This window comes from Erpetoichthys calabaricus, chromosome 7 (assembly GCF_900747795.2).
Source record: "Erpetoichthys calabaricus chromosome 7, fErpCal1.3, whole genome shotgun sequence".
Taxonomy (NCBI): Eukaryota; Metazoa; Chordata; class Cladistia; order Polypteriformes; family Polypteridae; genus Erpetoichthys; species Erpetoichthys calabaricus.
The window spans coordinates 130,289,894-130,313,553 of NC_041400.2; the positions used below are offsets into that span (position 1 = coordinate 130,289,894).

The window sequence follows — 23,660 nt, forward strand, 5'->3', positions numbered from 1 at the left end:
GATTTGATAAACACCTGAATTTTGAGTCTCACAATGCTGTTGCAGTCAAGACTTAATTTTACTGTCTGTATCTTTAGAATGGATACTGCCATAATCTACTATGCTAGAGTTTGATTTCACATAATTTCTCAGTGCATTATTCTCTATTGTTGATGCCACTGGAAAGCAGAATCAGGAAAAAGATGGATGGAAAAGTATTCTTTCCAGGCTTATCCTATTGTCTACTAATGTTGCAGCCTCAATTCATTTTTGAGGAGTTTCAGTCAGATTGTGTGTCAAAATCTTATCACTCTTTGAAAAGGCCAATTGATTCCAGGCATGAACCCAAACAGATTAACTGCACTTTCTTTCTCAAAGAATGTTTTTTCAGCTAATTGATCTCCAAATAATACAATATCTTTTACTGTATGCAAAAGTTAAACTAAAATTAAGCACTTTGCACTTGTCCCTAGCTCATTTGACCGTGATCTTCAGCACTATTTGAATGGAGGACAATTAAAACCACAGTGGTAACACATGGCTTTAGTTTCACAGTTACGTGCTGTTATTCAAATACTTAAAGGGCAGATGCTGAACTTTGGCATTGATATGCATATACTACCCCACGTCCATCTGAGGCCTCTTATTGGGAATTACACAGTAGTGCCTGATTTATATTATAAGCAAAACAGTTCTAGAGAGTGTTACTGCCTAGTCTGTGCTTTGGCCCATTGTGTGAAGACCACAAATTACTTAATACCAAATTTTTTTTTTTTTAGTTGTTCTCATTTCTGTGTAATAAAATGTCAGTCCTACTCTCTCTCAGCTGCCAGTTTCTATGCCTAAACTTTTCTGCACCATGCTCTTCGTCATGCCAACTTTAAGAAGGATGGAAAGACTTCCACAAAATTAGACTATATGGATTTGTTTGGAGTTGACACAAAATTCCCCAAGAAGAAAACACTGAATGTGGTAAATAAACAAATTCAACTAAAACAAGGCTCTCCAGGAAGATTTGGTAAAATGTATTATGACACTTCTGTCTCTCTCTGCCCTCAGCAATATCGTCACCATCATCACAACAAGCCTGCTTAGTTTGCATTTTTTTCCCCTTTACAGTCAAGTGATGCTCATTTATAAGGAATGTGCAAGATTCTTAGCTACATTGCAAAGCATTGCTTGTTTCAGCTCCATGACTCATAAAATTTGGTGTGCTCCATGTCTTTCTAATATTAGCAAGTGCCTGACTTCATCTTTCCTCATCTGAGCCAAAGGACTGCAGTGGCTCCACTCCTCCCCCCTGTGCTATTGTTCACTGATCCTGCCTCTGTAAGCATCCACATGAGCACATGCCATCTTTATTATCAACAATCCAAAGCACATCTCAGGAGACATTCAAGGCTTAGATTGGTCAAAGACCTTTCTTATTATCAATTTGGACTTTTATATATTACATAAACTTCTTTCACTGTATCCACAAGGTAAGCTACAGGGCAAGATTAACCAAATAAGAATGTGTGCATTTGTCTTAGGAAAGAGGGTTTAGAGCCAAGGCTTGACATATTGAGTCAGCAAGGCACCCTATTTGGGTGCTAGATTCCATTCTAGTATTCGTCATGGAGCATTCCACACTGAACACAGTTCATCACTCCCATCCGGCTACTTAAGAAACACCACCAGATGCTAAGCGGAGACATAAAACACAGACTGCGCCTGATGACAAAGGGCTGATCACAGCTAAAATTAATGTAGTTTATGACTGCAGAGTGTTATACATAATGTAATTATATGCAGTATATCTTACTTTAAAAAGTGCTATAATGAAATCTGTATATATACAGCACACATCTTTTTAATATATATAAATATATATATATATATATATATATATATATACACACACAGTATACTGTATATATATATATATATATATATATATATACACACAGTATACTGTATATATATATATATATATATATATATATATATATATATATATATATATATATATATATATAAACAGTTGACAAATCTAAACACCACATGCTGCATTCTCAACGGGTCTGCTTTGATGGAGTGTCACTTTTCCACCTCAAAGTATCACTAAAGAACTCCCTTCATTTTCATCTCTCTCTCTCTTAATAAGCAGGGGAAAACATTCAATAAACTAATTTATGAATGATTAAAAGCAAAGCAAGTACAGATTGCTTTGAAGTAATAATAGAACTTACTCTTGAACATAAAGAGAAGGGAAGAGTCACATTACCGTCTGCAACAGATGTTGCGAAAATAGCACACAAGAATAAAGGTTAAAAGCTTAATTATTTTAAGAAAAATAAAAGTTAATTCAGGTCACTGTGGCCCCATGAATTTGAAGCACAAGTTAAATAGCAACTTTAGACATACATGGTGGTCCTGGTATGGATTCTGTTCAGACTGCAGACCAGAGAATGGTATTACTCTTCCCATGGATCAAGGAGTTTTCCAAATATTAAATCTAATTTGTTATAGTTTTAGTCACTATCTATTCTGGAAAAGATCTACTGTACATGAAAATTTTGCATTGTGCGTAAAACAAGGTGGTAGGTTCTTTTTCAGATTTCAAAACAGAAATAAAACTGTTATATGAGTGATATGTAATTGAACATACAGTAATTATAATATTATATCCATAACAGAAACCTGGTGAAATAACAATAATCAGAATGATTATAATATAAATGAATACACATGTTTTAGGAAAGATAGGGAAAGCAAAAAGGCTGTGGAGGAGGGTTCTATTTATGTCAAAGAGAATTTGAATGCAAGTCTTCTTTACTTGGAGGATAAACCACATCTTAGTGAGGACATCTAGGTTTAACTAGAAAGCACTTGAGCCTCATATTGGGAGTGTTTAATAGACTCCTCAGTGCAGACAATAGCACCAATATGCATCTTTTTAATAATCTTTAAAAAGCAAGTTTGGAGGCAATGCTATGGTCATGATGGACTTGAAATTACCCAGATATTAACTGGGCTAACTCTACAAATAGATGAGCACAACAGAAGAATTTTAGAAGGTAATCAGTAACTGGTTTTTACCACAGTATGTTAAAAACCAAGGAGCAGGGAAGATTGTCTAGGTTTAGTACTGTACAATAATCAGGTTAGAATTCAAAGTTGGATGTGATTCAACCATTAGGATCTATTGACCATAATATGATACATTTTACAGAGTTCCAGTAGACAGCATAAGCAAAAATTAAAAGTAAAATTTAGCTTTTGTTGGACAAAATTTAAGCAAAGCCTAAAAGAAATAAACTGGGAAAAACTTTCAAGTGTGGAAACAGTTGAGGACAAAAGAAGTAGATCTAAAAATGTATTACATATAATGTGGGACAAGTTCATCTTAATATTTAGAAGCAGTAAGAAGTTAAAGAAAACTGCTGCAAAGAAATGAGGAACTAAAAAGATACAAATAACTCCAGTATTGACCCTACAGTGTTTGAAGCATGAGAGCAACGGTTAAAAAGGATATTAAAAAAAGCCAAAATGCAGTGAGAAGTTTTTCACAAAAAGTGAAAGATGAACCAAAGAGATTCTTTTAAAATTTTAGCAGTAAAAGAATGGTCAAGGAGGATTTGAAGTACCGTATATCCGGAACACTACAGGCAAATTAAAATATACAGTGTAAGAGACAATGATCTAAATTTACAATTTCCCTGAAGTGTACATGAGGAGAAGTCGATAACCTCCTATTAGTAACAGGAACTGGGAAGGAGGTGCTAAATGATTTTTGGAAATTGTACAAGGAAAATTCCCCTTGGATTAAAAAAGCTAAACTCAAAACAAATTGACAGGACCAAATAATGTCTATCATAGATTGTTTAAGGAAGTTAGTGATTACATGCATAAACTCTTGATGCATACATATATTTTGAAAATCAAAACAAACTGGAGAAATTCCTCAGGACTCAAAGCTAGCAAATATTTTCCCATCATACAAGTATAAAAAGGGTGATCGGCTTGTTCCAAGTAACTATAGACCTGTGTGTTTAACATACATTACATGTAAATTAATGGACTCAATTATTAAAGAAATGATTTAGTATCACATGATAAGAATAGGTGTATTAATGAACAGACACCACAAGTTCAGACAAGGGTAATTTGTTTCACTAATTTGCTAGAACTCTGTGAGGAAGCGACAAAAGCTTATGATCACAGAGGTGCATACAATATTATTTATCTTGATTTTCAGAAAGCCTTTGATCAACTACCACAATAGAGGCTGGGCATCTAACTAGAAGAATTTGAGTTAGTGTGTAGATGAATGCAAAACTGGCTTAGACACAAGAAGCAAAGGATGTATAGAAACCATTAATAAAGTTAACAGAGGATGTTAGGTTATTTATTTGGGGGTGCAAGTCAAGGGAAGTTATTTTAAGATATTCATTGCAGTTTTCAGCCTCACCTGGAGTAATGTGTGCAGTTTTGGTCTCCAGGTTAAAAAGAAAAAATGCATCACAATACTAAGAAAGGGTAACTTAGACTGATTCCAGGACTGTAAGCTTAAGTATGAAGTATGTGTAAAGATGGGAGGGATTGAACCTTTTCAGTTTAAACAAACAAAAATTAAGAGGTTATATGATTGAAGTTGTTAAAATGATGAAAAGAAATTAGTACTATGGATTCCAGCTGTTACTTTAAAATTAATAGTCCAGCAAGAACATGGGAATACAAGTAGAAAGTTACTGGAATAACTTGTAATAAATTACCAAGTCGTAGTAGACAATAAGAACTTGGGGACCTTTAAGACCCACTTCAGTGTTATTTTAGAGAAATTAGATGAATAGGATTGGCAAACTGTGTTAGATTGAATGGCTTGTTCTTGTGAAAATTGTTCTAATGTTCTAAAGACCTAGGATCTAAAAGTCTCAATGGATGCCACAAGTCACTGAGATGTTACAGCCTCAAATCCAATTCTGGATGCAATTCCAGGCTTAGCCAAAAGTAAACTTGGAAGACTAAAACACACCTCTGGCCAGATTATAGACAGGCTAGGCTTGAGAGGGAGTGAAAAGAAGACAGATGGGAGGTGTACTGATGTGTGAAAGTGAGTTGTTATGTGAGTTGTTATGATGTGAGTTCATTTTTAATTCTTTGTGACATTTCTGTGATGTTTTTTTAGTCTTTCTAGTCTTGTAAAACCCATTTTGGATTTTGAGGCATACAGATTCTAATTTTGTTAATAGTTTTTGGATTAAAAGTAAAAAAAACAGTTAAAATATTTTTATAAATGGCATCATGTTATACTGTAGAATGGTTGCTACAATGTTGCTGGGTAGTTGGATCAGAAGTGTGCGGTATGTGACATCAATGCAAAGACAATATGAATGTCAGGACTGCCACTTCCTTGTCATCTGAGATTGTGAATATTTCCCTGAAAACCAGTATGCAGATTTCTTTGGTTACAGTTTCCAGGCAAAAGAAATTTAGGCTATATATTTCTACTTAAATTTTGGGTTATCATTTTGATTACCTAATTATGAACTTTGTTTTATCACTCAACTAACATCTCCTTATCTTTTATGTCCAACTCTGCCACTAATATCTCATTGGCAGAGTACCAGTTGGTATATGGGGCTCTGAATTTATTGTTATTGTTATTGTTTTCTTTTTATTTTGTACTTGTGTATTTTCATTGTATTCTTTCATTTTTTGTGGAAGTTTACCTAATGAATGTTGTTATTGTTGTAGGCACTGTGAAATATATAGACTTTATTAACAGTATTTGCATTCTTCCTCATTGATATTTGCCCCAAGTGTCACCCCATGGGATATTTCTTTAGAATGCCACATGCAACACTCTTCCCCTACCACTCTATAGTGGTTATTTAACAGAATTCATAATGCCCGTAAATAGCGACAAAACACTTGTGACTACTTGTAATCCTTCTCTTCCTCATTCACTTTTTGATGTTTTTGGGGGTTTTTTCTAACCAGGGAGGGGCACGGTAGCAGTTTGTTAAACCGAATAGACCAGGTCCGCTTCTAGCTCCTGAAAAGGAATTCTCTGATGCTTCTGGACCAATCAAGAGATATAAAAATGGTGCGACTCAAACGACCTACAACTGAACACCAGAAAAACCAAGGAGCTGGTGGTGGATTTTAGGAGGCCCAGGCCACTCATGGACCCCGTGATCATCAGAGGTGACTGTGTGCAGAGGGTGCAGACCTATAAATACCTGGGAGTGCAGCTGGATGACAAATTGGACTGGACTGCCAATATTGATGCTCTGTGCAAGACAGGACAGAGCTAACTATACTTCCTTAGAAGGCTGGCGTCCTTCAACATCTGCAATAAGATGCTGCAGATGTTCTATCAGACGGTTGTGGCGAGCGCCCTCTTCTACGCGGTGGTGTGCTGGGGAAGCAGCATAAAGGAGAGGGATGCCTCATGCCTGGACAAACTGGTGAGGAAGGCAGGCTCTATTGTAGGCACGGAGCTGGACAGTTTGACATCTGTGGCAGAGTGACGGGCGCTGAGCAGGATCCTGTCAATCATGGAGAATCCACTGCATCCACTGAACAGTATCATCTCCAGACAGAGGAGCAGCTTCAGCGACAGACTGCTGTCACTGTCCTGCTCCACTGACAGACTGAGGAGATTGTTCCTCCACCACACTATGCGACTCTTCAATTCCACGGAGGGGGTAAACATTAACATTATACAAAGTTATTAATAATAAATAATAATAATTCATTACATTTATATAGCGCTTTTCTTTATTGTCTGTTATACCTGCATTTTTATCACTCTTTAATTTAATATTGTTTTTTTATCAATACGCTGCTGCTGGAGTATGTGAATTTCTCCTTGGGATTAATAAAGTATCTATCTATCTATCTATCTATCTAACCCCCTCCGCCATGTCCTTGATTTTCTCCCAGTGGGTCATTCATCCTAGTTACATTACCAAACTATATCAACTGATTCTTTTTAATGTGGTTCTGTAGAGGTTCTATATAGGTTCGATGGTTCTATAGAGGTCATTGTGTATTTCTGAGGTCCTCACCCTATCGCAGATAATGAACAACAGAAGCCCTGAGCAGGAGTCTCATTATGGTCACTTGTAATTAGTGTCATTCTTTCCATCACTCCAAAGAGGTTTATGATCATACATCACAATGGGAATGTGGACTCACAAATTCATTGTAGGAATGCTCCATGCATCCCTCACTGGGAGTAAAATGTGCAAAGCGCATACATTGTACATCCCAAATGTCTGGCTAAACTAAAAACCTTCCAGAAACTACAGAGTAATGATGCTTTCTTGGACAAAACACGCTTGAGCACTGAGGGTACCTAATATACAGTATGTGACAGCTGGACCCTAAACCTGCAAATGAGGGAGGGAGGTGGGTCTTCAAGAAGAAGTTTCTCATGAGGCTTTACTTTCCTATTTATGATTTGCACTGATCATTCTGGAAGTAACTATTTAACAATATTTTAACAAAAAAACATATGTTTTGCATGTTTTGAGCATTTCTCACCAGCCATCATTACAAAGTATATAGAGAAAATAACATTAAAAAATCATTTTTACGTGTGGTATTCCTTTAAGGTAGAGGTTTCCTTGCAAGTTTGACTAAGACGCAAAAATAAACTAAATATTTTCACAATTAAAATGGGATGAAAATTAAATTTCTTGTAAATAAAGAATTTATAGTTGAAATAATTCACTAAATCCATCCATTTTTTAATTTGTTTAATCCCTTTTGAGATCACTTGAATAATTTAAATATTCCTTATTTTTCTTATCAGTAAAGATATACATGAATAAAGGATTTTGAATAATAATAGAAAAAGTCCTCTTCACTTATTCCACCACATTCTGGAACAGATCAAAGGGCAGGACCTAATTTCCCAGGCCACACTGTGTCAGACGCTAATACAACTGCTCTTATACGTAGGATCACAACCTTTGCCGGCACAAATATATACTGAAAACATTATAGAAACACCAGGCCAACAATAAGAATGAGACTCGTGAATCCAAAAGAAGTTCTATTTCAATATTTTTCTGCTGTCAAAAAAAAGTATTTCTTTTGTCTTTTTTTGTTCCACTTTGTACTGTATGTGTCATTGCTGGTTATTTAATAATGTTCTTGTGAGTCATGCTGCTGCTATGTATGTAAGTGCACACTGACATATAAAAGATGGCCACCATGATGTGTGGGACAGTCATATGAGGTTTTATGTCACAATGTTGACATAACAAGATGAACTCATTGTGTAAAGATTACCTAAGATAAATATAAATACAGAACAAGACTTTTATTTAGCAAATGATATGGGCTTTTATTCCACCTCAAAGTTGACGACTTTAACTAACAGAAAGTCTTGTAATGACCCTAATTAGGTATACAACATCAAGCATACCAAGAGCTTAGTAACTTTAATCTCTTGCTAAAATATAGATAAAATCAAAATTTAATCTAAGACCCTTTCAGTTTATTTCACGTCATGACAGCTTATTTGTTGTGTGATATTTATTATTGATTTAGTTTTCCTGTCAACTCTTAAACCAGAAAGCATTCTTCAATCTGAGTCATATTATAAATGTATGATGAAAGTTTGACTATGTGTGCTTATATGAGCAAGGAGCAAAACCTTTTGAAAAAGGGGTATAACTTTTCTTGTAACATTTAAATGGAGTATTTTTTTACTTTATTCCTTTTCTATGTTAAAATACTCTGTTAGTTTATAGGAAAAATGTACTTTGTTGGTAAATGCTTTTCAATTCAGGTAGGAATTACCCTTCATATTTTGTTAACTAAAGTAAGTGAAAAATATCAGTTTACTGTTTTAGGAATGTTGCTATGTAAGGATGTTACTTGGCTGTGAAAATTTTTGATGAGAAGAGATAAAAAACAGTTAAAATAGAATACAGTACATAAGCAGAACTGCTACCACAAAGCATACACATTGTTTATGGTTTCAAAAGCTGCTTCCATGTTACACAAGCATGCCACACTGTATCCTAGAAGCGTGAACTTCAAAAACAGACTGATTTTTAGAACAGGATTTTAGTTTTATGAGCTCCGGATAAAGTCAAAGTTGCCTTAGAGACAGCACCACACTAAGTATACTATAGTTATATAAGACCAGAGAAATTAGCTGATCAGAGCCATACTGAAAATTATTTAAAGTCAGTGCTGAGACTTCAAGCAACAAGATAAGCACCACCTGGACACCAGCAAAAATATTGGATATGTTACTAATCTTCATCTGCTCACAGAACTACACCACAATCCTGAATGCACTGCATGAATTTACAGACTCTGTTGCTTCAATTTATAGTACTAGCTATTTTATAAATGCTTATAGATTAAAGCTTACAAAGCCTACTTCCTGAATGCAGATTTTCTCTATTCTACCAATGTGGCCTGGGACCTGAGTTTCGTTTTTAGCAAGGTCATTCATGGGTGAGGAACAATGCTACCGACAGACCATGATGACAGTCACACCTGGGTGAAGTCTGAAGGAGCTACTGACAAAACACAGACTACTATAGTCCGGGGTGAAACTGCACAACAACTGAGAAATGTATATCACCAAAAGTTGGTAAATGTAAGAATAGACAAACTATCCATCCATCCATCCATTGTCCAACCCGCTGAATCCGAACACAGGGTCACGGGGGTCTGCTGGAGCCAATCCCAGCCAACACAGGGCACAAGGCAGGAACCAATCCTGGGCAGGGTGCCAACCCACCGCAGATAGACAAACTAAAGTACCAAAAGATGTTAGATATTACACTTTGAGTCCACATCAAAAAGAATCTGTACAGGTAGAGACATCCCCAAAAGCCTTCCCATGCTAAAAGTCAGTGCCACTCTGCTGATGTCCATATAGCACTTTGGAGGATTCAGCCTGATGCTTACAATTGTCAGTGTACTGTATAGCCCTTCAACATTTTGAACCCTGATTAAATATTCTAAGCATCCTTGGGTTTTATTTGACCTGTTCTGTTGTCTCCCTGTCAACACTACAAGGAAGAGAAGCTTTTATACAAAGCAAGATGGCCATAGAAGCTATCAGCCCTGTAAATCTTTTTTGAAGGTATTTTTTTCCTTTAGTGTGTCTTTTCATCTGAAATTGAAAGTAAGCATAATTTCCTGTACACTGCTTTTTTTTTCATTTCATCTTTTAGCCAGACCTAGTTTTGTTAAAAGGTATCAAGACTTTTATAGCATTTCAGCATATGAGCTAGCAAACCAGCCACAAATAAAATAACTGCTGAGATGGTTAAGTCAATTGGCTGAAGATTAGATTTATCGGACATGAAAGAAAGACATGCTGTCAGCCAACTGGAAAGGGACAAAACTTGGCAGAAAAACTACAATTTACTGGAGCGCACAATATCCTGTTTCTCACATTATTATTAGTGCAAGCAAAGGTGAAATATGAAAATGATCTTTATCCTGTATTTTGTTCCAGTGATGTAAAATAGTCTGGAAGAGTTTCAAAGTTGACTTCTCTCACCATCATTCAATTCATTTTCTGAGCTTGCCTGGTGAATTAAGGGGTCACAGAGAGATGAAGTTTACCCTATAAGAATCAGGAGCCTGGTAAGAGCAAGCACATGATGATACACATATTTACAGTGTTTTCAAATTAACCTAACCTAAGCTGCACATCCTTGTGATCTGGGATAAAAATGCGGAGCTACAAAATAAAGGCACTCTGAAAATGTGAAACCTTCACACAGAAAATGATCAGGAAGAGATCTGACCCAGACTACTGGAACTGTGAGGCATCTTGAGTTCTTAACTGTGCCAACAGTCCATCCCACCCTAATTGGAATCACTCCTACTCAGTTATAGGGTAACCTATTAAAAAATAAGAATGATTACTTAATCAGACAAGAAATGTAAAGTAAAAAATGAAAAGACCGAAGAGGGAGTAAGAAAAACACACACATGCTCAGGTAATGCTCCTCATCACAGCAGTATAGAAGACAAAGTACCACAGGCGGTAGTAATCATTGTGTATAAACTTAAAACCCTGGTTCACGATAGACAGGGGTGCCAGCAGAGGAGAAAAGGATGTACAGCCTGGTGAGAAACACACAGTGCTCTCTTAAGATACTAGAGGGGAGGTATCCCAAAGGGGCCAGGAATGCAGTATAACCTGAATGGAGAGACCATAAAGGTCATCATGGGTTTCCAATAGTAGAACTTTGATGCCCTTCTAAAGGAGGGGAACAGGACAACAGGCAAAAATCCAGTCAAGAGGAGGGAGAGGGACTGTGCTGCTTGGTTACGTATGAACTACAGAAGGCTCAGGAGACTAAGACTGCCAAACTTAATATTACTTGGCTTTCCTGAGACAAGTGAAGTGGAAGGAAGTGAAGTCAGGAGGAGAGTTGGTGGAAGAGCTCACTGAAAGGAATAAGGGGAGGACAGGTTTTTTTGTCAGAAAGACAGAGATAACAATTGAGAGGAAAAAAATACTTTGTTGTACTTGGAAAGTGAGCAAATGGATGATGCCACCCCACAGATCGACAAGATAAACAACTGCAGAGGTAGGCCCAGAGAAGTAATAGAGTCAACACTTTCCTGTTTTTCATGAGGAACGCCTAAGCGAAGGTTTATGGATGTGGCGAGAGAGGACATGCAGGTGATCGGTGTAACAGAACAAGATGCAGAGGACAGAAAGATATGGAAGAAGATGATCCACTGTGGCAACCCCTAATGGGAACAGAAGAACCCCTAACGGAAGAAGAAGAAGAAGATGCACATTGGTGTTCTCCCTGTATTTATGTCTTCCATGTATTACGTTTGTTGTTCCAGATGGACTTTTTGATGATATGAGTAAAGACAAAGAGTGTATTTTTTTGGGGTGAATCAAAAGGAATATCTTTCAACACGCACAGATCAGATACACATTAGTCCAAAAATGCATTCACCATAACCTAAATGTAATTCAATATTTGTAGTCAAATTCAAAGTGAAGTTGTTACTAAACTAATCCATGACTTCTTTTAATTTTCTTGTTGTGATGCTCTAGCACTAAGCTACAGCAGGTTGTAACTTTGTGGATATATAATTCAAAACATGGTATGTGTAAGTTACCATCATTTATAATAGCAGCATACTGCCATCACACTTCCTACCAGCACTGGCTTTTACAGTTGGGGCACATGGGTGCACTTATTGCTAACAGGAATAAAACGTGGAACAACAGAAATAAAGGTTAGTCAGTCAGTCATTATCCAACCTGCTATATCCTAACACAGGGTCACGGGGGTCTGCTGGAGCCAATCCCAGCCAACACGGGGCACAAGGCAGGAACAAATCCCCGGGCAGGGCACCAAACCGGAGCACCCAGAGGAAACCCACGCAGACACACGGAGAACATGCAAACTTCACGCAGGGAGGACCCGGGAAGCAAACCCAGGTCTCCTTACTGCGAGGCAGCAGCACTACCACTGCGCCACCTGAAATAAAAGCACATTGTATAATTATTACCCGCTATACAACTACAGGGTCACGGGGGTCTGCTGGAGCCATTCCCAGCCAACACAGGGCGCAAGGCAGGAAACAAACCCTGGGCAGCCACATACACACCAAGCACACACTAGGGACAATTTAGAATCGCCAATGCACCTAACCTGTATGTCTTTGGACTGTGGGAGGAAACCCACACAGACACGGGGAGAACATGCAAACTCCACTGCATCACCGTGCGAACTATAACAATATAAAAACTAAAATATCCCAAAACCTAAAAAACAATTTGACTGATTTGATTTACATTATAGAAGAAAGAAAATTAGTTGACACATTTTTTTTTATTTGTCATTAATAATACTGTATTGAGCACAGAATACTAAAGCACTGCATCCTTTTTTTTGGGGTCAGTGCTGAGACAAAGCTGGGACAGAAACAGTGTCACACTGCTGTTTGTGGCTTTCCAGTTTAAGCAACTAAAAGCTGCCAATAAAAGGGATATTAGGTGCACACAAAGACTGGCACTGACCAATAGGGTGGAAGGAAAAGTGAAGAAGTAAAAAGACATGTCGTGATATATGGAGTGGAGAGTAAGCAGAGGAAAGTTTTAGTGAAGCTCAAGTAAGACGTGCTATAACGCTCGAGTCCAGGTGCCAGCTGCTGTGGCTGTGTGCATAGGTGTTGCAAAGAGATCACTACAATACATTTACAGGGACAAAGCAACCCCAAAAATAAAAACATTCAATTCATTGCATGGGCCACATAAATCTGCAGTCAATAAATGTCATTGCTGCTTGAAATAAGCTAAAGTAAAACACAATTCAGTGTTAGAACTTCATTATCTGGCTATGGTTTTCGGGGGAAAACCACACAAATAAAATAAAAAAAAAAAATAGACGCTTCCAGATACAAGAAAAACATGAAAACAAATTCATGAATGAACAACATAAACAAATGAAAATTATAACCATCTAATAATCATAATATTATACTGTAGTACTGCATCCCCTACACCCCGGGCGAACATGCGACTACTGAAACACAAAAAGAAAAAATTCTTGAGTGAACACAGTAAAAACACACATCTAAAGCTGATTTTAGTTCAGTTGGCTTTCTACATAACCAATGGGCATTGCAAGGTTATATTTGCAGTTTGCTGTATTTGTTATTTGACTTTGCATCGTTTTCAATTTTAGTGATTTTTATAAGTTTATTTAGAGTTTTTTCAGTTGTTATAGGTTGCAATTTTTTTTCACCACTGTGACAGACGGCTGGGGCATCTGCACAGCCGGGAGGCCTGGAAGGTGGAAGGACCGGGACCAATACCTCCCCCGAGACACGAGAGGGCAACCACCCTGGTTTGCAGGTGGTCCACACATTCAGAGCTGGGAAGCTCCACCTGGTTGGGGCACATGGCCACCACCAGGGTCTGCCCGGAAATTCCAGGAGACGTGGACTGCAGCACTTTCGCCACAACAGGAAATACTGCTAGGCCTAGAGGCCGATACACCTGGTGTGCTTCCGGGTGCTCATGCAGCACTTCCGCCACACCCAGAAGTGCTGCATGAAGATCGTCACGAAGCACCTGGAGCACATCTGGGTACTGTATAAAAGGGGCCGCCTCACTCCAGTCAAGGAGCTGGAGTCGGGAGGGAGCGTGGCGAAGCTTACGAGAGAGGAGTGGAGGCGGCCATAAAAGACTAAGAGAAGGAAGGACTGTGAATGACTAGTGCACTGTAGTTGTTAGAGATAATAAAAACGTGTGCGTTTTGGATAAAAGCTGTCGTGGTGTCTGTCCGTGTCGAGGCTGGTTCCCATACCACTTTCAATGAATTAAACTGCTGAATTAAATTACTGAATTCAATACTGCTTTTTATCTAAACCCTCTAAAACTGTAACAGTATAAAATTACAAATCAAAGCATTACACTCAAATTTATTTGAAGCTACTATTTTTACAGGATGTCCTATAGGAGAAGTTATATTTATACCCTTCCAGGTCTCACTGTCATTGCCCACGTGAGCATTGAAGTCTCCCAGCAGAACGAGGGAGTCCCCAGAAGGTATGCCCTCTAGCACCCCCTCCAGGGACTCCAAAAAGGGTGGGTACTCCGAACTGCTGTTCGGTGCATACGCACAAACAACAGTTAGGACCCATCCCCCCACCCGAAGGCGAAGGGAGGCTACCCTCTCGTCCACCGGGGTAAACCCCAATGTACAGGCTCCAAGTTGGGGGGCAATAAGTATACCCACACCTGCTCGGCGCCTCTCACCGGGGGCAACTCCAGAGTGGTAGAGAGTCCAGCCCCTCTCAAGGAGATTGGTTCCAGAGTCCAAGCTGTGCGTCGAGGTGAGTCCGACTATATCTAGCCGGAACCTCTCAACTTCGCGCACTAGCTCAGGCTCCTTCCCCTTCAGAGAGGTGACATTCCACGTCCCAAGAGCCAGTTTCTGTAGCCGAGGATCGGACCGCCAAGGTCCCCGCCTTCGGCTACCACCCAACTCACACTGCACCCGACCTCCTTGGCCCCTCCCATAGGTGGTGAGCCCATGGGAAGGGGGACCCACGTTGCCTCTTCGGGCTGTGCCCGGCCGAGCACCATGGGTGCAGGCCCGGCCACCAGGCGCTCGCCATCGAGCCCCACCTCCAGGCCTGGCTCCAGAGTGGGGCCCCGGTGACCCGCGTCCGGGCAAGGGAAAACGCCGTCCAAAATTGTTTTTCTTCATAGGAGGTTTGTTTAACTGCTCTTTGTCTCATCCCTCACCTAGACCTCTTTAAGAAGGGGGATCGGAGGGTGTGTTCCAACTACAGAGGGATCACACTCCTCAGCCTCCCTGGAAAAGTCTATTCAGGGGTCCTGGAGAGGAGGGTCCGTCGGATAGTCGAGCCTCGGATTCAGGAGGAACAGTGTGGTTTTCGTCCTGGTCGCGGAACAGTGGACCAGCTCTATACCCTTAGCAGGGTCCTGGAGGGTGCATGGGAGTTTGCCCAACCAGTCTACATGTGTTTTGTGGACTTAGAAAAGGCATTCGACCGTGTCCCTCGGGGAATCCTGTGGGGGGTACTCCGAGAGTATGGGGTACCGGCCCCCCTGATAAGGGCTGTTCAGTCCCTGTACGATCGGTGCCAGAGCTTGGTCCGCATTGCCGGCAGTAAGTCGAACCCGTTTCCAGTGAGAGTTGGACTCCGCCAGGGCTGCCCTTTGTCACCGATTCTGTTCATAACTTTTATGGACAGAATTTCTAGGCGCAGCCAGGGTGTTGAGGGGGTCCGGTTTGGTGGGCTCAGGATTGGGTCACTGCTTTTTGCAGATGATGTTGTCCTGTTTGCTTCATCAGGCCGTGATCTTCAGCTCTCTCTGGATCGGTTCGCAGCCGAGTGTGAAGCGGCTGGGATGAGAATCAGCACCTCCAAATCCGAGACCATGGTCCTCAGCCGGAAAAGGGTGGAGTGCCCTCTCAGGGTTGGTAGCGAGATCCTGCCCCAAGTGGAGGAGTTCAAGTATCTCGGGGTCTTGTTCACGAGTGAGGGAAGAATGGAGCGTGAGATCGACAGGCGGATCGGTGCGGCATCCGCAGTAATGCTTTGCATCGGTCTGTCGTGGTGAAAAAGGAGCTGAGCCGCAAGGCGAAGCTCTCAATTTACCAGTCGATCTATGTTCCTACCCTCACCTATGGTCATGAGCTATGGGTAGTGACCGAAAGAACGAGATCGCGAATACAAGCGGCTGAAATGAGTTTCTTCCGCAGGGTGTCTGGGCTTTCCCTTAAAGATAGGGTGAGAAGCTCAGTCATCCGGGAGGGGCTCAGAGTAGAGCCGCTGCTCCTCCACATCGAGAGGAGTCAGATGAGGTGGCTCGGGCATCTGATCAGGATGCCTCCTGGACGCCTCCCTGGTGAGGTGTTCCGGGCACGTCCAACCGGGAGGAGGCCCCGGGGAAGACCCAGGACACGCTGGAGGGACTATGTCTCTCGACTGGCCTGGGAACGCCTTGGGATTCTCCCGGAAGAGCTAGAAGAAGTGGCCAGGGAGAGGGAAGTCTGGGCATCTCTGCTCAAGCTGCTGCCCCCGCGACCCGACCTCGGATAAGCGGGAGACAATGGATGGATGGATGGATGGATATTTATACCCAAAATTACTATTATTCCAACAGATTACCTGTTTCAATTCAAAACAAAACAGCTTCCTATAAAACTGTATGCAGGTAACACAGCTAGGTCACTAATAAGATCCTAATAACAAAAACAAATGACAACAGAGACGGCATGGTGGCACAGTGGGTAGCGCTGCTGCCTTGCAGTTAGGAGACGCGGGTTCACTTCCTGGGTCCTCCCTGTATGGAGTTTGCATATTCGCGGGTTTCCTCCCACAGTCCAAAGACCTGCAGGTTAGGTGCATTGGCGATTCTAAATTGTCCCTAGTGTGTGTTTGGTGTGTGTGTGCGCGCGCCCTGCCTGGGGTTTGTTTCCTGCCTTGCGCCCTGTGTTTGCTGGGATTGGCTCCAGCATACCACCTGACCCTGTAGTTGGGATATAGGGGGTTGGTTAATGGATGGATGGAAAATGACAACAGTGATAATTTCAGACATTAATCAAAACAAAACAAAACTTCTTATCCTTTATTCTGGAGGGTGGCTGCGTATTACAAAATCTTCAAATAGGATGGCAGGCCAAATTCACTAAATATAAATCCCCTACTCTGAACAACACTAACATGACAGCCTCCTTTGTTAGAAAGGGGAGATGTTGTGAAGATTGACTCTGCCAATATCACTAACATTGCGGTATTTCATCTAACTTCCTTCTGTGTTGCATATATTCATTTTCAAACCTGCTTAATCCAAATCAGGGGCACCGAGGGCCACACCCTATAAGCAATGCTCACACATACACCCCCACAGCACAGGGCCAATCACAAATCAACCAAATCTACATTTTCATTAGAATGTGGGAGGAAAACTGAAATATTCAGAGGAAAATACGTATAGGCACAAAGAAAATATGAAAAATCCACAAGAAACTTGTAGCATACAATAGTAAGCTGGATGCTGGAAGCATTAGCAATAACTACTGGGTCATCATGCTGCATCCTTTCCGAGTTATATTCACTGTGTCCATTCCAGTCAGCTCATTACTGATAAATATGTTCTGAAATTATTTTTAAGAAGTCTATGACTAGCGCTCTATCCAGAGCTGTTTACTACCTTGTGCTCAGTGGAGTTGGGGAACGTTTGGACACCCAAAACCCATGAACTAGATTAAGTGGGTTAGTGAATGTCATTTATTTAAAAAAGGCAAATACCTCAAAGTCTACACTGCAACATTTACAAGAACATTAACTATTCAAGGACGAATAAAGGCACTATGGTTAATGCTACTACCTAACATCTCCAGAGATCGAAGCTCAATCACCAGTTCTGTCAACGTCAACATTGTATTTTTATCAGTGAGCAGTTCAGTTTCCTCCATCATCTCAAATCTGTAGGTTTAGTATACTGGCTTGATATGAGCTGAAAGTTACTGTACCCTGAGATAAGCTGCCCTCCTGTCCGTTACTCTGCTGCTTTGTTTAAATTCCCTGTGACAGTAGTTAGAGAGGGAGAGAAAGAAACAAAGAGAGAAAGAAAGAGACAAAGAGAGAAAGAAAGAAAGACCCAGTAAAAGACGTGCTCAGGGTTCAGGATGTGAATTCACACCTTGGCAGCTGATTAGTCAAACTGCATCTCTGGCATAGAATGGTGTTGCCTCACCATCATTATTAAATTTACGGTAATTCATGTTCTGTACAACATTCCTCATTACATGACCTTGGGTGAGCACCACTTACAAAGTATGGATTTTCAAAGAGGGGTTTAAGTTCCTTTTTATTATTGTGGCCAATACAACTATAAAAGCAAACCATGAAATGTAAGAGATAAGGAAGTCTGACTAATTATACTGATACTGACCTACAAAATAATTAAATAAAAAAAGCCTAAAAATAGGCATCAATATCACACTTTGCAATTAAGAGCATTAGGTTTCCTTTGACAGTTGGGTGTACCTCTTTGTAAATCATTATCAAGATAAACACAGTATTCTCATTTATGGTCATGATCTGTGAGTAGTGATCTAAAAATGAGATTGTGAGCATGAGTGGCTGAAATTAAGGTTCCAGCGCAGGGTTGTTGGCTCACACTTCTTGATTGGGTGAAGAGATCAGAAATACAAAAGGACTTTGGAGTACAGCCATTTTTTCTCTGGATTTAAAACAGCGAGTTGGTGTGGTTTGAGAATGTAGTTAGAAGGCTTCCTTGGCACTTCTAACCAGAGGTATTCAGTGCATGGCCCACTGGGAGAAGACCTAGGACATCTTAAAGGTTTTATCTCTCTCTTTCTCTCTCTCTCTCTAGAAAGTAGCCTTTAGCAGCTGAAGGAGAATGCTGATGACAGGGTGGACTGATCTCTCCAACACGACAAGCTTCCATGGTGTCTCTCACCAGCCGGGACGACTCTAACATTTTTAAAGACCTAGGCAAACTGACAATGATACACTCAAACCCTATATATCACTGACCCGTTTCCTGTTTGGTGTTACGTGTGAGTCACACTCATATGTTGGATCTAATAGCGGGACTTCCTCCCTTGAAGACCGAATGGGGTTGTACCTGAATGTTATATTAAAGAGTTAGATTCCCAAGAGTTGTACGCAGATGTTTTAACAAAGAGGTGGAGGTTCATGTAGATTCATGTGAGATGTTCACAGATGTCATATCAAAGACTAGGTAGGGGAGAGGATTGGCAGTATCCCCCTTAGAAATTCACACAAGTCAGACAGTGGGAAAATCAGGGGCTGAGCAACACCAAAGACCATTCAAAGCCACCTCCTCCAGACACCAACAGCTATGTCTACTTAACCTAACAACATGCCTCCACACAAAAACTTTGACCTAGGAAATCACCTAGTAAAGCCGTCTCTGCTCATCAGCATAAGCAGAGTGAACGTGAAGTGTTTGATTAAATAGGTTGGATAATGGATGGATAGATCTAAAATTTTAGGAGTTGAATGTTTCAATCTATTGGTACTTCTCAGCACACTATCACAGGCTAAATTTTAATTCAAATTAGCAGATGACACTTCCATCCATCCTAACATTTTGTAAACCGACTTATTCCATTTTTGGTTCATAGATAACCAGAGTGCATTCTAAGCACCTACCCAGGATGGGTTGCCAGTCTATTAAAGAGCACATCCACATTCTCTTATACAGTGTCAGTTATGCAAAAACACACACCTTTAAAAATATGGGGGAAAAGCTAAAGCACCCATGAGGAAAGCCCACATGAATACTGGGAGAACATGCAAGCTCCACTAAGACAGAAGCCACCTTGGGATTAAACCCAGGCTCTGGCAAGGTACTGGTGGTTATCACTGTGCCAAGCCAGATGACACCATCTCAGCACTTTTGTATCTGTTATAGCTTGTAAAGTGGCATACACTTCACAAAAGACTCTTCACAGTCTCCAGTTTCATCTTTTGTTTACGACTTTTAGCTCCACCCCAAACAAAACTCAAAAATGAAAAGAGCTGGCAAACAACTAAGCATATGTGTATTTTAAGTCACCCTGGGAGAATATTTTCTCCACACTTATCTCCAGAGTGATATTAAAACACATGCAAGGACCTCAAAGGACATTCCTTCTCATACTGTCACTGTTGGTCATCTTCCCCCTGCATTCATGCACAACCAAAAACCAGCAACACAAGAAGCTCCTCCCATCAATCCAGGACAACTTCTGAAACATGTTTGGACTTAGGGCTGCTATAAAAAAAGCAGTTACTTTTGCAGTATTGCACTTGTACAGACCGATTTTGCCCAGCTAATAAAATATGTGCAATAATTTTAGGATCTACAGGGGTGGGCAAAGTCAGTCCTGGAGGGCCGCAGTGGCTGCAGGTTTTTGTTCCAACCCAGTGCCTTAATAAGAAGCACTTATTGCTCAAGTAACACTTCTGCTTCATTTTAGTTGTCTCGCTCGTTAAGATTTTGATCCCTTATTGCTTATTTTAGTCTTAAACAGCTGTAGTCTTGGTTTTTAATTGCTCCTTATTAGCAATAAGATGCAAATGACAAAAGAAACCAGCAGTTCTCCATTTAGCTTGTTTCCATTTACACCTGTGTGGATTTATTGTGCACTGTTTGGTTTAATTAAATACTTGGAAGGAAAGTGAAGAGAAAAACGTGAAGCACTGAGAATAACTCGTCTGTTTTAGACTTCAAATCATCTGGGTCATATCCTTAGAAAGGAAAAAAAATCTAGGATATGAGAATGACCTGACATGGCAGAGTTAAGCACTAACAAGCCATGAAATTAAAGAATTGACAAGGATTGGTTTTTAATTAAGCAACTGGGTTGGAACAAAAACCTGAAACCACTGTGGCCCTCCAGGACTGACTTTGCCCACCCGTAATCTACACATAGCCTCTTGCCCTCTAACACATACACCCACCCAAACACACAAAGCTACACAGACACATACTGCAACAAAAATCCTGTAACATCCGCATAGTTACAGATAGAAATGGTGAGAAGCAAAGTACAGCAACATACTGTATGAAGTGTACACATTACACTACAAGTTACTCTGTCATTTGGACACCCAGCCACCCAGCCACAAATACACAATGACATACTTAAAATACACAACTACCCACACCTGTACTGTTCATGAGAACAAAGAGCAGACAGATACACTGTCACAAAAATACACTAACACGCTCTCTTATTTAAAGATCATACAGACATGCTGATGCATTCACAAAGCTGATAATCCAGTTACATAAACCCACCACAGTGCATGGGTGTCCTGTCTGGGTTTGGCTACTTGCTTGTACCTGGAATTGCAAACCACACTCAAGTTGCAACTGCAGTTGAAAACATACATTGATACATGGTCACTGACACACAAAAATTACACATGTATTTATATATAAAGCTCAATGTGGGTGTGTCTGTTTGTTCCATATATAATTCCATTCCCTCGGTAAAATCTCAACAGAATTTTTCACACATATCCCACTTTGTAAGGAAGAGACGTTGGAGCCTACAATGTTGACCCTGAGGGTACCTTGGAGTGGGGTTCCTTTTCACTACAGTGTATTTTCCGATATTTGAGCCAAAAATAAATTAAATGAATTGAAATAAACTAATTTAATGTCTTCAGACACAAAATAAATGTTAGATATTTCCACTTTAAAATTATTACCTGTGCCAGATGCTGCTACTAGTACCACACTAAAACTACAACTCAAGAAAAATGTAAACTTAAATCAATATATTAACACACAAAAACACACACACACACACACATAGGAAACATACTCATACATTTGCAAACACTCTTCCACAAATATCCATACATAATCTAGGAAACATCCACTCAGACACACACACAAACTCCACACACAAACGCGAATGGGTAGTCTCAAAACGGTTTCCTCAAGTGCTGAATCGCGGGAGTGGAGCCTATCCTGGCAGCATCGGAAACAAGGCAAGAACCAATCCCGGACGGAGATGCCACTGTATCATCGCATCCACTCATGTACGTATCCACACTCACCAGTGGCCAGTTTATAATCGTCAAATATGCTAAAGTGCAAGCCTCTGGAACTGGGGAGGAAACCAGAAAAACACTGGAAAAAACGTGCAAAATCTTTACATCCGACGATCGGACCCGGGATTTAAATTTCGGATCGCAAAACCACACAGTATTGTGATTTGTGTTAAAATGGCCATACGGACAATCAAGTCAGACTTATTTAAAGTTACACACATTAATGACAAAAAAGCGGATACAAACAAATTGGCGCAACCAACAAAAGTTACACCCATGCTACTACTTTGAATCGCCCCTTTACGTACTGACAAAACAGTAAACCTCTCCAAAAGAAACTAGAATTTAAACATCTTACCCCGTTTGCTGCTGCCATTTGGACGATAACTTCAATCGCTGTTCGGCTAAAGTATCTACCGTCACTTCCCACCACCATCGTGCAGCCCTGTCTATCTCTCAGGTCTATGGATGAAAGGACACTCTGGATGAAATTCTGCAAATAATTCCTTTTACTCTCAAAAATCACCGTTCGTCTCCTAAGACCACTGGTTCCTGGTCTCTGGTCGTCATACGGAGATGTCTGCACCGTGACCACTGGGATGGGGGTGATATCCATGTTGCCTCTTAAAAGAAAAGCGTCTTTTCAGATGTTCCACTTCTCCGCACCACTGCCGCTGCGTCTTGAGCTCTTTGACAAGCTGAGCGCACACGCCCCTCTGGATCCCTCAAGCGGACCTGCAAACAAGCGAGTAAGCTAGTCCTCTCTGGAAACGAAACAGCGACCTATCTCGATTAATGCCGCGACTTTTCCTGTAACCCACTGTCGGATCCGACGTCGCGTGGGACAATGGGAGGGTGCCGCGTAAAGCACTGCTTATACTCAGCGCTGGTCAGATAGCAGCTTTTCCACTGCCTTCTCTCAAGTGAGAAGCTTCGAACAAGAGAAGGAGCTTGCCAAAAATTCAGGGAGGGCCATAAAACGTTTGCAATCAGCTGCAGCAGCGACAACCAAAAATAGCCCAGCGGATAAAGGGGAAGAATTGTCTTGTGCCAGAGGTAACCGGACGCTTTGTGTGCGCTCCGACACTTGTTCTAGATAATCAAATGCTGTCAGCACGGGAGCAGCGGTGCAGTCGGCCAGTGGGCAGGAAGACCATTGTGTGCGACTGACGCATGCCGCCCGATTTGGAACCGCACTGGGAATGTGAGCGGGGCGAAGTCGTACCTGAGGTGCACGGAGCAAAAGGTTACATCGATCAGATGCCTTCCCTGTTCCGGATTCATTTCTATCTACTCACTCCTAAACTTACAATATATCGTGTACTGGGATCAAGTTAAAAGTGAAAACAATCCTGCGGATTCAAAGACATGTTAGACTGACACATGGGTGTAAAAAAATTTATATGCATGATCCACAGACAAGAAATGAAAGGCGCTATACAACAGAAACTTGCAAGGCGCATTATATTAGACGTGGAAGGACTTAAATGATACACTGGTAGGACATGAAAGATATTTGAGCAATGTCCTATATAACAGGTAAAATACTCTGAAAGGATTAATGGTTGGTAAATATAAAGTATATG

The 23,660-nt window shown here is 40.7% G+C and overlaps 1 protein-coding gene across 1 annotated transcript in view; it reads right to left on the minus strand.

Annotated features, from left to right (window-relative positions):
• Positions 1-23,224, minus strand: part of LOC114654681 (phosphoglucomutase-like protein 5) — a 218,659-nt gene extending 195,435 nt beyond the window's left edge. Inside the window, exon 1 of the mRNA XM_028805379.2 lies at positions 22,433-23,224. Coding sequence (XP_028661212.1) covers positions 22,433-22,690 — 258 coding nt within the window. The 5' untranslated portion in view covers positions 22,691-23,224. The remainder of the gene's footprint in view (positions 1-22,432) is intronic.
• Between the last annotated feature and the right edge of the window lie 436 nt (positions 23,225-23,660).